This window comes from Dermacentor andersoni, chromosome 7, assembly GCF_023375885.2.
Source record: "Dermacentor andersoni chromosome 7, qqDerAnde1_hic_scaffold, whole genome shotgun sequence".
Taxonomy (NCBI): Eukaryota; Metazoa; Arthropoda; class Arachnida; order Ixodida; family Ixodidae; genus Dermacentor; species Dermacentor andersoni.
The window spans coordinates 73399953-73416349 of NC_092820.1; the positions used below are offsets into that span (position 1 = coordinate 73399953).

The 16397-nt window shown below is 46.0% G+C and overlaps 1 protein-coding gene across 2 annotated transcripts in view; it reads left to right on the plus strand.

The window, feature by feature from the left end:
* The window catches only part of LOC129380081 (protein-cysteine N-palmitoyltransferase Rasp-like), a 37374-nt gene extending 20977 nt beyond the window's left edge, over window positions 1-16397 (plus strand). Inside the window, exons 6-12 of one of the 2 annotated variants that reach the window (XM_050181577.2) lie at window positions 1361-1594; window positions 4714-4829; window positions 6740-6946; window positions 9051-9086; window positions 11143-11344; window positions 13183-13327; window positions 15359-16397. In XM_050181577.2, the coding sequence (XP_050037534.1) occupies window positions 1361-1594; window positions 4714-4829; window positions 6740-6946; window positions 9051-9086; window positions 11143-11344; window positions 13183-13327; window positions 15359-15477 (1059 nt within the window). In that variant the 3' untranslated portion in view covers window positions 15478-16397. The remainder of the gene's footprint in view (window positions 1-1360; window positions 1595-4713; window positions 4830-6739; window positions 6947-9050; window positions 9087-11142; window positions 11345-13182; window positions 13328-15358) is intronic. The other variant, XM_055072803.1, reaches the window with a different exon arrangement.

The window sequence follows — 16397 nt, forward strand, 5'->3', positions numbered from 1 at the left end:
TTCATACTTCTCACAGAAATTCTATGACCCAGAAACACCTGCCGTCTTCGCATACGAGCTTTGCGGCAAGGCTGAAATGCTTCGCCGCTGCTTAAGTTACTCTCAAAAGACTAATTAACAAAAACGTATTGATGAGCTTTTTTATTAATGTGTTAGGGGCAGTTGTTCACGGATGCACAGTGTGTGCCAAACATGCTGTTTTTCGCGTGCCATCTTTAGGATAAGAAGGTGAATTACCATGGTAAGTAGTAGCTTGTTCCACAAGCTATGTATTTTATCTCCATGTATTGTTTAAATCGGAGTTGCAAAGGGGAATGCATTTAGAAACCCCAGAGAAGTATTTTCTATCTGCCCTATGTTCCACAGCACATCCAACGGGGAAATATACCTTGAGAAACGTCTCTTGTGAATCAAACTCAAAATACAGGAAAGAGTGGTTGCTTCTTGCTAGTAGGGGCCCAGTTGATACCGTATGAGCGAACTATTCTCGCGTTTTGCAATGCGTTCCAACAATGAGAACATTTTGCCGTCTCAGTCTCATACAATCCCGCAGTAAAAAGGGAAGTCAAGAAATGCCATGTTCGTTTGGCTGCTGTGCACTTGGACAAATATAAGAAGATATGTGAGAAACAAAACAGATATATGAGAGAGATAAAATTTATATACTTTCGTAGCTTGAACTCAATGAACAACTCTGAAAGCCTCAATGCGCATGTTCTATAGTTGCTTTTAAGGGCTCGACTAGCGAGTGCTTCACGTAACGTTGGCAACTCTGCAAAAAAAGGTTACACTTTCGTGAATCGTTTCACCATTGTTAGGCAACAACACATTATCTGGCAGCTTACATTGACTTGCGCGAACCTCGTGAACCATGGATAAATTTACCCACGAGTAAAGATGCATCTTGCAATGCCTGCTCTTGGTAAAGAAAAAGAACTCCATGCCGTGCTGCACGTTTCCTACAGTTTATATGCTGCCGATATTTTCAGTGCCGTGCGCAGCCTAATAAATGCTATCATTATATTTGGAACCCTATACGGATGTGTGTTCCCCAATATGGCCGAGGCCCCCAGTAAGAACATCGGGACGAAATGAATAAAGATGTTTTTTAAAGTACTCGGCGATGCCAAGAACCGTTTTGCGACGGAATTTGCGCATAGAATTTGCAAATTTGCGCATGGGCTCTACTAGGCTCCGCGCCGTTTTTCACACAGTAGCTGTCTAGAGGGGCCCGACAAAGTGCAGCAAATCGTGGGCTCTGTAAGCATAAATATAAAGAGTCCCTTTTTACAAAACCTTGGGATTGTTATGACAAAGTGTGCCACCTTCATCGCGAAATTTCTTTCTTTTTGTCCTCCAGTACATGTACCCCAGGTACGGCATGATGGCCTACATGGCCGCCTACGTCACCTTCCATTGGAACATCTTGCGCGGCCTCAGCTTCAGTGTGGACTACGTTCAAGCCGAGCGCGAGAGGAACACCGGGGACAGTCAGCGCAGATTGCCGCCGTATTGGAAGACACTGGGCTACCTGTTGTACCTGCCCACGGTCTATCTGGGGCCACCACAGAGGTACAACGACTACATAACCCAGGTATGTCAAAGTTATACGCACTTCAATGCATAGTTTCAGAAATAGTTAGACGAGGTAACCATTCCGGAAGAAAAAGTCCTGGGACCTAGGCTGAGGTGTCTTGCACGCACAACACGGCCATAGCGGTACTTGTCCAACTTCCCCACTGGATTTCCTTCTTTTTCTCTTTCTCTCTCTTTGTCATTCGTTAATGGAACTGCTTCGAATGCTCGACAAGCTGTCAGCGCGGAAACTTCTTTATTTCGCTGCAGTTCGTCATGCTGACTTCACACGCTCATTAGACAATAGAGGTGTATTGATAATATACATACAAGTGCTACACACCTGTCCTTGCTGTCGAAGATTTAAAGGAAACAAGATACTCTATATTAACTAACAGCCTGATGAAACCGACAACCAGTGATGCCAAGAAAGCACAGGATAAATAAAATGTTTTCATTTATCGGTGCAGTTAAGCAAAAGAGCTTTTGTTTAGTATGGCACTGTATCAGACGCAGCTGTTCAGAGGAATGGAGGACGAGTGACCTTCGTCACTGTGACACAACCCGGCATTCAAGAGCTCGAAGCTACCTGGCAGAAACAAGACGAAGATACTTATATTTTGATAAACTTCATATTCTGCATAAAGAAAAAGGCTCACTAGGCGGAAAGAACATTTCGCCGCTGCTAAGAGCCGAACTTCCAACGTACTCACTACGCGTGGTGGGTACTATAAGTGCCCTGTGCCTTGAGAGCCTAATAAGAGAGTGTAATAAAAACCAAAAGTCCATTTCACAATTACAATTTCTCTGGCTTCGCTGTCTGTTGACGTGCTGTCGTTCTCCTTGAGTTCGTACTGTGAAGGAAGTTGAAGTGCATAACTTGAATATACTACGCAGGCTACCACAATATATACAAGGTTTTAAGTCGTCTCTAAATGCAAAGTAGGCGACATGCATAGATTCTTTACTTCCAGTGCATCGATGTAAGTGTCTTTGGTGTCACAAAATAGTGTTACACGGTGGCCAGGGATGCGAGAATTCATTAAAGATATTTAACTACAACTATCCAGTGCTCGCAGAGCACACGTAGAAGCTTGCACGTATAAAAGCGATTTCTTATCTACGCTTCCCGGACTTTTCTCCCGACTGCCTCTGAATTCTGTTTCTGCTGCTCTTTTTTGCAAACGGCTCACGCAAATACAAAAAAGAGTCACGTGACCGATGGTTGGGTCGAACCCCGTTCTCAGGAGTACTCCTATCATGCCAATGCGAAATACATGATTGAGATAATTGGCGCGTGCGTCGCGTCACGAATCACGTGGGCGCATAAGCAGATGCGTGCGAGCCAGTTTTTATCAAGCCACTGTTTCAGGAATGAAACGGGTGGGTAATAGTCAACCTTGCCTCTGTCTTTCACGTCGTAATGTTCTGCGCACGAACCTTTCTTCAACATATTTCGCTAGGCAAGCGTCAAATATCGCCTTCCCGCTAGTCACATCCCTGCGTCGACGGATTTCGCATGAACTACTGTATGCATTTCGGCATAGCTTTAAAGCGGGGTAGTGCATAAAAGATTTTGTGAACTGTACGATGCATATAAACAGTACCACAGCATGACATTACATATCACATAGGATGGCAATGAATACAGTTGTAGGCATTGCATCTAGCTTTGAAGCGCTTCATTAACCTGTTTTCAAACATTTCGCTTCAAGAAGATTCCGACAAGTGTGTTGGATATTCGAATTTTTCCATCTGCGTTAAGTAACTGAATCGTCTTTGAGCGCTTGTCGAGCAATGCTATGATACTCTTCCTCAATGTTTATGAAACAGCACTGCCTTTTTCCTGACTTACGCTGAACCAAAGATATTGGTAATCACTCGATTGCATTTCATCTTTAATCACCAGCCTTTAAATAGTCAAAGTTATCTATCACTGTGGTCGCTGGCAGCATGACAGAGAGAAAACTAGACTTATTGGACTGTAGTGAAAAGTATTTTATTCTTTGAGGTCACTCAGCTATACCAGCAAATACTTCCACTCTGCCTCAATTTACGTGAAGTGTTTTTTTTTTTTCGACCAGTTATGCTTGGTATAACACACAAGGCACAGGGGCACTTACATTGGTTAAAGCTCAGAGCAAGGACACGCGACGACTAAATTAAAAACGGGAGGGCTCAATTCGGCAGAAAGGAATGCAGTTATAATTAAATTGAAGGGTAGAGGGAAAGAAAGCAAAAGAAGTTGCAGTAACATCTGCCAAACAAACTTCTGCTTTGCTACCCTCATAATTGCCACGAAGGATTGAGGGGCAGACATAAAGAAAAGACGAGTCAACAGAGACATTCTGAGCTGAGAGTTCAAAGCCAAGCACTTCGAACAGGCGATCCCCAGCTAAGGACTTTCAGGGTTAACCCTGTAATGTCAAATCTGTAATATATCTTGCATTCATTTTCATACCTCAAAATATTGATTTAAGCATGACAAACTTAAGCAATAACCTTATTAGGCGTTTTCGTTAAGCTGTAGAGAGTTGTCAGTTGGATAAATACCAGCAAACCAACTACTAAACAAAAATTACTGCACTAATTACGCTACAACTGAAATAGCAGTTCATTGTTTCCTGTGTACAAATGTACTCTCCATGGCCAGAAAGAAAAGTGGACACCTATTTTCCAGATTTCCTTGATGTGAAACACTGTTCAGACAATACAGGGTTGAATATATTTTAAAATGCCCTCTTGTTTTTATGTGACGCACTCTAGCTTTATATTTTTCTGCACGCACAGAGAAAGAAAAAAATTGCATTCGTTGGCCTCGTTAAGGCAATCAATATAAAACAAGTAGATAATCGATTTCGTGCACAGCGTTCGCTGCAAGCGTTTCCCGGTAAAGGTTACGGTTGAATAAAGCTTCAATTGCCGGGAAGGGTGAGGAGCAGTCAGGGACCCTTTAGTGCTATCGCTTTCTCCTCTTAAAGGGGAAGCTCAAGCGTCCCCTAAGATTTTTTTTTACAGCTCACGCGAGTCCCACACAACGCACACATTTAGGAGCGACTCTCCAAACAATCTCGGGTGTGGGACGCGAGAACATTCTCTCAGTCTGTTCGTGAGAAGCCTTCCTGCCCTTCTCCGCAGTTGGACAAGCCCAGACCCAGGTGCGCGCCGCTGGTGATTGCGACTGCCATCGCAAGGTTGCTTCGTTCCGGGGCCCACTATCTCCTCATGGAACTCATGGGCCACTTCTTTTACGGGTAAGTGCACGGGTTGGAATAAGGTCCAAAGTAGTTTCGTAGCTTTTTCCAGCGTCGTTTTGACGATACTAGGAGGCACTTCGACCGTGATGGTGTTGAAAGCTCGAGGGACAGCATTTGCGTTGGTTTATATCATTTCATCGCGAAACATTCCTTGCCCCAAACCTGCATTTTGCCGATAGTCGTGATCTACCCCGCTGTTGGAAGGGGCCGCAATGCAACACATTTTATTATTGATTTAATAATGCGAACGCATTATATGGTTCATGAAACGGAAAATACGGTGGTGTGGCCTGAGATGTTACAATTAGCCACGTGTTTACGGAGAGGCGCTCGGGCCCCTGCTCTCGCGTTCGTCGTCGTTTTCTCCCACAGCCGGCTCCGATGCCGCTCTTCATGCCAACGTTCCCATACTGCCCTTGCATCTTCGAAGGCGCTGATGGCACTGGCCTGGTCGGTGTGGTTATTTCGGTGAGTTCTGTCATGCGCTCCAATGGACAGACCTTCAACTTCTCAGAAAGCAGCTGCACCCGGCTCTCTTGGATGTCCACGCATGTTGGCCAACGTGGCCCGGACACGTGATGCGAGAAATGATACGAGGCAACGCGAAAACAATACCATTACATTTTGTGAAACGAGTCGTCGTTGGGAAGACATCGCAATGCTTTCTCGTTCATCTGCGTAGGAATACCTAAGTGCCCTTGAATTTATGTGACACCCTCAGGATTTTACTATAAAAGGCAGGGATTGCGCAATAATGAAGCTCCAAGTACGAAATACTGCAATAAAGTAGAAATTAATTATGTCCAGCAACACTGTTACAAAATAGAAACAAATAGGCGGTTATTGTAGTAGGGCGAGCGTACAGAAAAGAAATGACAATAATAAAGCAATTACCGTATATACCAGTGTAACAGCCGCACTTTTTCCAGCGGCCAGTCGAGCCGACCTTTTGCACGTATTCGCGGGCTTCTTTCGCACTCGGAAAAAGAATTTCATGTAGCACGTACTGGACAACAGAAAGCTGTATCGGGAGTTTTTCACGTTGCTCTACCATTTCCTTATTGGCATTTTTCTTCTGATTATAATATTTGAGAACTTGACTAATTAGGACTAGTTATTTAACTTGATGGAACGCAAGAAATAATCTTAGTGTCTCGAAGCGACTGTAAACAATATTACCTTAGTTCTGTCTAGCTACATGGCGTTTGCATATTTTAAAATTTTGGTGCACAATAGCTGGGACACCCTGCGTAACCTTCAAATAGATGAAAGGGAACGTGAGGAGCAGGCTGGCAATTGCCACCAGAAGACAACGCCTCCCTACTCTTCCAAATGCAGGAGACAGAAACATAGAAATGGAGGATGTGAAGAAGGGAAAGAAACAGGAAAGAAAGAGCAGGACCACAAATCTTGTACGTCAACACAATCACAAAAACCTCAATATGACTAGTGACTGCAGGTCCCGATACAAAAATAAACTTAAAACATACTAGAAATCAAGACGGAGGTCTTGTCACTCACTAATAAAAAAGAAGAAAGGGATACCCTACAAGCGGGAAGTTAGTCTCTTTTTGAAACTGAGGAGGGCGCGGTAAGTCGTTAGTGGGAGCCCAACATACTACATCCGGTTTACGCGTGCAGTCCTTTAGTATTGATCTACCAATGCAATTTGCCCCCCCCCCCCCCCGTTCACTTTCTAAGGCTGTTTTTTTTTTGTATGTGTACTAGATCGAGTTCTGGCATAGTCAGCCAGCGCCACACACTACCATGGCAGCAGATTTGAGACATCCTTTCAACCAGGGGCGACACATATTAAGTGGACGCACAGGAGCATACCCACGTGGGTAGTAAACAGCCCTCGTGCATGTGATATGCATTCATTTCTTTTTCTTGACCTTGCGTCGCAGTGCGGCGATGTCCAACTTGGCCTGGATGGGGCAGAGACTGGACCTCGTCAGCCTGGCAGGCTACGCCCTATCTCTAGAGTTTGACTACTACGTGTGCTATCTATTTAACTACGGCTTCGCCGGCGCCCTGGCAAAAGCAGAAGGCATCGAGATCCCGGAAACTGCACCCTGCATAGCCAGGCTGCACCGGTGCTCGCAGTTCTGGAGGTAAGTGTAACCCTTGAGCGCGCTCTAAGGCCTCTTCACTGCTGCGCTTTCACGTAATGTAACAAAAATAGTATTGGCTTGTCTGTGTAGGCATTGCAGTTTACGGAGTGTACTGGAATAATGGAGACGTCTACGACAGTGGCAGTGCTAGTAGCGAGTACCGCCATATTAGGACATGGCTATTCTCACAGAAAGGGTAAAAAATTGTAGTTTTACGTGATATAACTGCAATGAGGATGATGATTTATTGGCATCCCATTTGAAATGGGGCAGTGACGAAGAGTGACCTAGCCTGCTTGAGTTACCTAGGTATGCTATACATGCTTCTCATTCTAGCATTTAGTATACACTTCTGTGATTCTTTTTCTCTTCCTGGAAACTTCTGTCTCCACTTTGCACCGCTACCTATGCCTGTAGTGAATACGGTCGTATCAATCTATTCCGTCTTTTTTCTACCAATACTCTAAACGTCTACAGCTTATCTCCAGTGTTGACCGGTTGAAGCTTCCGTCCACTTTAAATCCAAGCGTTTCTCGGACGCTTACTTTACCTGTGGGTCTCCCAGGGTGAGTCCCTTCGCATTGCGATGTGCTGAGTGGTCTCGGGATTTTTGCTGCTGCGTACAAATGCCTAATATTGTTGCGAATATTTGCTATCTGATATTGAAGCTCACCGCCTGTAGGCAAACTCCGGACTAATCTTCACCGCGTGAGGTTCTTTAAGGTGTACCCGAATCTAAGCACACCTGCGTTATTTTTTTTTTTTTTTTTACAATATGCGCCATAAAATAATTCGTCGACGATTACAATACTCCCTAATGCGAAATTTGAGCGCAGTTCTAAACTTGTTTTCAGTTCGCCATATCTTGGCTGGCGCGGACACTCTGTCTTGCGCGGCACGTTGCAAACAGAGCGAAGTATGGCGCGACTGCCTAGCTAAACTGGAGATCGTTAGAAGCAGCGCGTGGGTGACGCGTGTGCGCGATTCGCAGCAGCCGCTGCCCACATGCCTTCCAGACGAGGCGCGCTGCTCTGGCGCCATCTCGTAGCTATCGTCGTCGCAATACGCTTTTCTTCTCGCGCTTTCGCCATACCCTCCTCCTCCGCTTTCCTCTTCGCGCTTTCATCCCCCGCTGCGCTCGTTCGCTCGGTTACTCCGACGCCGACACTCGCCGCAGGAACGGGATCACACCCTGAATTGAATTTGCGATCGCGAGCTCAAAAGCCCCACTAAGTTAAGGCTCCAGTACAATCTAACTATACGAAAAGAATTCACTACTCACTAGTAATTGTTACCGCCGACGCATCTGCGAACTATAGAGAACATGGCCGTTGCAATTATAGTGCTGCGCACTCTGGTTAGAGTCATTGTGACGAGTTGTCGCTACCAAGGCTGCACTGCCTGTTGGTCTCTCTGGTGTTCAGTTGTTCCGTAACCTGCACTGCGTTTACAGAGAAGCTGAAACTCTTTATTTGACATCAATCCAACTAACGGAGCGCTACAAAGAAAACCATTGGGGGAAGCGACAATAGCGTCGCGCTCAAACATGCTACAAGCGAATGATTGCTTCTGCAGGCAGAACCAACGCATGAATAGGCCTTAAGCAACGGAGATCGATCGAAGACGGTGGCCTTGGCTTCTATTTCGGGCGTAGTATCTTCTATTTTGGGCGCAGTTTGGCAGTGACTGCCCATTGTGCGGCCACGCTCGACCTATCTTGGAAGCGATGTGCATCGGAGGCAGTCTACGTGTGACAGCGGCTTATACTTATGCTCGCAAGGACTACATCTAGTCCTTGCGAGCCAACAATTTTTCAAATTAATATTTACATGTTGGTCCAAGCACAGTGTTTGTATTTTAATCTGGGATTCAGCGAATTTATCTACCGAGTGGACGTGGTTGCATAGCCGAATCTTTCAAACAGCAATATTTATTGTACGAATGGTTTATTAAACAGAAATTCCTCAGAACTTGTCTGGAAGGGCCAGCACTCACCCCAACGGCTAGTGCTAGGAGACTGCTGCCTCACCGTTTTGACGTGCTTGATGTGCTCAACTGTGGTAAAAAGGACACCGTACTAATTTTCGTGCTTCACTCTTTTCAGGTACTTCGACCGTGGCATGCACCTGTTTATCCGAAGGTATGTCTGAATAGTAGTTCAAGGGCACAGCCTGGTACAGCCTGAGAAACGTTGTAACTGTAAGAAAGAAGACGAACACTTTCCAGACGTTACCGAGGGGTCTTTTTGAGACGATACCATCACGCTGTCTCATCGTTATCATTAGCGTCGTTCTAAGGCGGCCCCGCCAGCAAATCTCATAAGAATTGCTGAGGGTGCTGGAGTTCTCCCTCGCTCCACTCTGGCTGACCTTGGAAACCAGAGGTCATCCGAGACGTTATCCTCTAACATCTCGAATAAACATTTTAACCTATATCTAACTGCATATATACGGGTGCTGCATCGCTATAAGTCATTTGTACCGTTTTATTGTTTGTTCGATGCTCATACACCGAAAGCAGTTATTCCTAAAGCCGACATGCAATCGGACGCAGGGAAATCACGGTCTATAAGCCGGACCAGTATCATGATTAACCTCGGACGAGCAACAGTGGCACCCCGGCACTTAAGACTCGAAGGGAAAATTAGTCTTCTACAACCAGTGCGACAGCGCTCACGTCATCTATCCACCTTTATGATTCGCGATATGAGAACAATGTGCTGCGTTCCCATTTACTTGGCTGCTGAGTTTGCTAAGGAAAGGGTACGTTTTACACTGAGCCTTATTAACCTAAGTGCTTCTTTTTTTTTTCTTTTTCTCTTCAAGTTTTCTCAAAATGTTTCGCACCACTCGCTCATGTCTCGTGTCCTTGTGTCTCGCTCATGTCTCGCATCCTGGCGCTTTCAGAATGCTTTGCTTAATGTCCATGGTAAGGTTTTTGCATAACCAAGCGTATAAATTATCGGACAAGGCTACTGCGTATAAAACAAGGCAAACGAAAATCACCAACGTATATTTCTCTCTACAGTAGCCGGACCCACGGCTCCTGTTATTTTTCTGAAGGCAGCTGCGGCAAGCGGTTTCGAGGGCTACGCTTTCACGCATGCACACGTTTTTGAGATGCTTTGCAGTCACCGCGTATGTTGACAGAAAAATAATAATACCATCAAGTATCCTGGGCGTGAAATGAAATCGCACGTGATAAGCAGCAAACATCTGCGAAAAAACGAGATACCCAGGAGGTTAAGGGCAGAAGAAACGAGAGGGTAAGGGTAGTCGACTGACGTCACCTCGCGTTGCTTCGCAGTGGCAACGACCGTGTAGTCTCTTATCGCGGTTCTCACCTTTACGGCATCATCTGAACGTGCAACTGGCACAACGCGGTGGTTTCTGTGGCCAGTACGTAACGCGGCAAGCTGAGCTTGAGGTCTCCGGTTCAGTCCCGGCCGCCGCGGCTGGATTTCTATGAAGACGTAATGCGAACACGCTCGTGTACTTACGTACGGGTGCACGTTAAGCAGACCCAGGTGGTCGAAATCAATACAGAGAGCCCTACTACGGTATGCCTCATAATAAGATCAAGGTCTTGGCCACGTAAAACGACCAAATTTTGTTTTACGGCCAAGTTGTTAGCCTCTAGTTGGTTGAGATTTTCTCGCGTCCGCGTGTGCCGTGCTCACAGAAACAGCTGGGCCGATCTCGGAGTCAGTGCAAAGAAACGGGAAGCGCACGTCGTGCTGCTTCACCAAGAGGCATCACATGACGTCGTCATTGTGACAGCATCACTCGACGAAGACGTCACTGCGTGTTCACGTCCCGCTTGACGTGAACGCGTCATCAGACTGCATTACCACCCGATATCGACACGTGACGATGCCGTTATTCTCGTATTTTGGAATTGCAGTCCGAGGTGATCATGTCTGCAACTAAAGTGTGAGTCGTTATTTACGAATTTTCTGAAGCAGTTTACTCTGAGAAGTTAAAATAGTTCTATGACGCATTTGCGCTTGGCGGAGCGCCAAGGATGTGTGCTGCACTTCCGCAGAAATGCGTGCGAGCGTAACGTACGTTGCTTGTGCTAGTGTTGCTTTTCTAACGTCGGCAACAACTTTCACAGGGTTGAACGGAGGCGGATCTTTATTTATTTATTTATTTATTTATTTATTTATTTATTTATTTATTTATTTAAAACCGCAGGTACGTCTACGAGCCCATATTGGGAGGCAATCGCACAGCGTTCCGGCTGGTGCTGAGCACGGCGGTGGCCTTCACCTTCACTTGCACCTGGCACAACTGGCACTCGAACGAAGCCGTCTGGTGCGCGCTCAGTGCGCTCGGCATCGCGCTCGAAGTGATCACCATCGAATTGAGGAAGTGGACGCCCGTCAAGAAGTTCGAGGTACTGCACCTGCGCGCGCGGCGTTCCAACAACTCACGCGAGGGGTCACAGAGCTTCTTGAAAGTTTGAAAGGCGTAGGTTATGTCGTGTTGGTGTTCCACTGTTGGTGCGCACCTCACGCGCGACAACGCAGCGATAGCTAAAGAAAATACGCATGAATGGCTCAATATTCAACGGACGCTTACTACAAAAGCGATAAGCATATATAGACACTTTCAACGAGAGTTCTTCGGGTGTCGTCATAACACCGTTCGGGTTGTTGTAAAGAAGCGTGGCTACCGCGTCGCCACCGTGTTTATCCATCTCCAAAAGCGCTGCAGAAGATCTAGCACGTGACTACGTACTCACCCGCAACAGTCCAGAAAGGTTATTCTGTCTCCCTCCGACGTAAAGGTCCACGTATTGAACTTAGTATTGCAGCTCATTCAAGTTCCATGAGCCCTGAATTTCACAGACATAATCTTACTTCAGAGTCATACAAAAGGAAGCATGAGTGACGTCACACAGGAAAGCCACTATCAGGTCGAAAAATGGTTCCAGACAAATTTGACTTTAGCCGGTACTGGCACCCCTTTGGCGTCATCAGTCAGTCCACATTGCTCAGATAGCGGAGCCTTTTTTTTTTGGCCATATCGATGCATGGTGTGCTGAGGTACGGTATACTCGCCTCCCGCGCTATAGCAATTAGCGCAGCTCTCATTAACTCCGTTTCTCTTTTGCGTTATTTCGCTTTTCCGACGGCGGTATGAAGCCAATCGGATGACGAAGATGGAATGATGATGATGATGATGATGATGAAACGACTACGACGGCATCACGATGGCGACATGACACCGAGTGCACAATGACGACTTTAATATTATGACTCACTAACCATGATGTCATGAGCACGGCGGCATAATCACGACCGAATGACGACAGCACGATTACGGTGGAATGACAGCAATGGAACGAAGAAAGCGGTACGACGCCAACTGTGTAACGACGAGGGAGTGACGATGGCAGTACATCTGTAAGATAACACAAAGGTTAGTGCCTTGCTATTTGAGGCCCGAGCTGGCTTGCTAAGGAAAGACACATACCGTAGCAAATATCCACGGCTGGCTAATACAAGCGTGTGTTGCCGCTAAAATCTGGAGACAACTTAGGAAATCCTGGCGGAATTGAAATATATTCACCAAGTGAGACCCGCAGGGAAAATTCACCTTCTAGATGCGCTGAAATCTAAAGCGGGTGGCTGCTTTGACTGAACAGCAGTGGAGGTAAGCAAGATACGCTTTGAGTTTTGTCTGAAGCAAAGCGGAAAAGGAGTTAGCAGGACCAGATCCGTCTACATAGCTATACAAGGTAGATATAAAGGTTATAGGATATAGAGATAAAGTAAGGATACATTTACATAATGCTAGACTGATAAATAGCTGTACATTACTTGGTTAGCTCCAGCAGGCTAGGTGACTCTTTGTCGCTGGCCACTTTCGAAGGGGATGCCGATAAATCACCATCATCACTGGGAGGTAACGTCACTCGTCCAAAAGTAGCACCAAATTCCGAAGGGTTGTCACGGAAGTTCCTCACAATTCTTTTATAGTCATTTAAGCTCGACTTCACAGTGCACGTCGCTGCTAAAAGAGAGAGACTTGGCTGCGAAAGGAGACCTGACGAAGGCCTTAGTACCAAAGCCTTGTACGCACCTTGCGCCTGCCATCCGGCGAGATATCTAAACCGCAAAACGCCGTCAACGCGCTTTCATTGATACGGGACGGCATGGGTAAAAGAGGGGTTATCTGAAATTAAAGTGAAGCATGCGTGATCAGCTGTTGTTTTGCTTGCTGTCTCAGGGCCGCTACCTGGCGTCAGATGAGCGGATGCGAGTGGCCAGGGCCTTGCTGGGATCCCCGCACTTCCTGCTCACCATCTGTGCATGCCTGTTCCACTTGGCACAGGTGGAAGTGTGCCTCGTCATCTGCAAAAGGATCTTAACCGGTAAGCCTGTTACCGTGTCATGAGCTACTCCCTCATTCCATGCGGTGCGTTGCTTTCGTCACCACCCACCGCGTGGCTCTGGCGGTGATTATGGCGTTATGCTGCTGAGAACGAGGTCAGGGGTTCGATTTCCAGCTGCGCTGGGCAAACTTTCACAGGGTGCAATGCAAGAGTAGCTCACATACTTAGATTAAGGTGCTCGTTAAAGAACGCCAAGTGGTAAAAAGTCATTCCTTAGCCCTCCATTACGGTGTCTCTCGTAGCCCCAGTTAAACCACAATCAATCGATCAATCAGTCAATTTACCAATCAATCAATACATTTAAGATTCAATGAATCTCTCCCCACTACAAAAAGAATGAGAGGGTGAAAAGAGATTCTGCTGTCACGTGCGGCCACACAACATTGCCGCAAGCAGTGGGTGATTGGGGAGCAGTGGTTGCCATCTTTCCTCATTCTTGAGGGAAAGGCCTTGACTCTTCATGCCGAGAGAAAGCTATGCGTGTATATCTCATAAATAGCAGCGCGCCCATGCCTATATCTTCATTGTGACTAAGGGACCCGTACCTGGCCCGAAGCATCATGTTCTTTATTTTTCTTTTATTCTTGGCGAGTCACGTTTTTTTTCCACCAGTATGTTTACTCGCCAGACGACTTTTCGTCGAACACTTGGCTCTTAGCACTGTACTTCTGTTTCATCTGCAGACGACTCCCGTTAACTCGAACCCCGTGGGACCGAGAGATTTGATTGATTTATCCGAAAGTTCGAATTAACAAACGACTGCAAATTAAACGAATTGAACTCTTTCATTGCTTCAAGTAGTCTGCTGTCGACAGGACTAGTTTAATAAGGTATTAAAATACATACACATGTCGTCATTGGCCAGCGTCATACAGGCGTGAACATTACTATCAACGCAGCCAAAATCCCACAAAGAAACATTGCCCAGGCCAGAGTGCAAGTCGCTGTCATCACTGCGCGACAGGTTGTTGCCATCATCGCCGTCGCCTGGAGAAGTAGTAGCGCCATCTGCTGAATTACGCATGCTTTCAACCTCTTGTTAACCCCTGCGACCATGATGGAGTACTGTTAACGGTCGAATTGACCGAAACGGTATACTTTCCCATTCGAACTAAACGAGTTTTCCTTCTATACCAATGCATGCTTCCTCGCCTGGTCTTTTCAGTGCTCTCTAATTAAGCGAGAAGTCAAATTAACTGAGGTAAAGTTAACAGAAGTCGACTCTATGCTCTTTGTTCATATACATAGCTCACGGATATCGCTTGGTGGCTTTAACATCCTGCTGTTGAACATGAGACTTCGGGTTCCCTTCCCGGTCGCAGAACAAAACACGCACGAAAAGTTTGGTTACCATTCCCTATGGTGTACGTTAAAGCACTAAACTTGTCAGGAGCTGGTCAATCCTCTCCCATACTTCTCCAACTACCCCGGTCATGTACTAATTGCGGGCATGTTGTCCCTGCAATCTTCTTAATCTCATCCGCCCACCTAACTTTCTGCCGCCCTCTGCTACGCTTCCCTTCCCTTTGAATCCAGTCCGTAACCCTTAATGACCATCGGTTATCTTCCCTCCTCATTACATGTCCTGCCCATGCCCATTTCTTTTTCTTGATTTCAACTAAGATATCATTCTCTTCTCAGGCTATTACATATTAAAGATGCAAAACAATAATAGTGCTCAGACCTGAAGGTAACGTAATCTTACTGATGCAGTTTGCGTCCACCGTAGTGGTGCGTGTGCGATGTCATTACAGGCTCTACAGGGGCATATTAAACCTTTGAAGGGTACCACAATTTTGGCACACCCGCGTATTTTGGGTCCGCGTTAGTCGGACCCGCGTTCTGTAAGAATACCATTTGAGGGGTCTAAGCACAACGCTAAACCTTGTTCTCGCTGTCATTGCTTGCTCATTTGAGTGAAACCGCCAATTTCATTTCTTTTACTATCTTTAAAAAATGTGTGCAAATTGCCGTTACTCTAACGTGGCTGCGTTCCTTGTCTGCTTTCAGGTTTTCCTTTCCCTCTAGTCCCCATCTTGGTGGTTATGTACAGCCTCTGCCATGTTGCCATGGACGTGGCCGAGTGGGATGCATCGGCCATTGCTAAGAAAAAACAAGCTTCGTCGTGAACCATATTTAACCGCACCCCTTTGCAAAAATACCTAAAATTGCGTCCATTGGTTGTTGTTTTTCTTTGTGTATACATTTTTTTAACAGCGAAGCTGTATACGTGAATTGTACAATGGGTATTGCCCGGCGGTGCCCAGCAAAATGTGCAGTTAACGGTCTAAAGATATTTACACCTTTAACGGTTTTGGTTGGCCCCATGGCTAACGCCCTTGCTCTTAAGTCTATGAAAATATTTTATTGTAGCAGACATATCAAGCTCTAGCTACACCTGCGATGTGAGAAGCAGTAGTAGAAAACCATGTGTAAATTATGGTCCCATGTTTCCACGGTGCATGTTGCACACCGAAAGATCTGGTACGAATAATTTCCAGCGATAGCTGTTAAAGTTTATCGCATGCAGTTTTCGTGCCCCCTGTGGCAGCAATCATCACCTTTACATTCCGCATGAATTCGCCAAAACATACAACATAAGTTGTCCCAATAAACGATTCGATCTTGCCCTTGAAGATCTGGGTGTTAATAATTAGATAGCCCGCCAAGCGCTCCTTATACACCCATCATGGTTCTAAAATGTTTAGCGTGTCATGGCATGGTTGGTATTGAGCAGGCATAGGTGCATTGCACAGAGCCCAGGTGGCTCAGCATGCAGCAATATGCGTCGAATATTACGTAGAGCATAACACTGAAGTATACACGGATATAGCCAATTCAATGGAACCGGACATATATAGTGTATTGAAGCATGTGCCAAGTCTTGGGTAGATTTGGGGCATTGGCAAACCAGACCTCTAGTACTTTCGAAGGGTGCGAGAACTGACATATACAGCTTCGCTTTCTTTTGTGTATGAAGTGTTCGAGTTTCCGCAAATATGTGAGTTTTACATGTAAGCTTTGTTGAAATACAACCTCTTGGTCACGA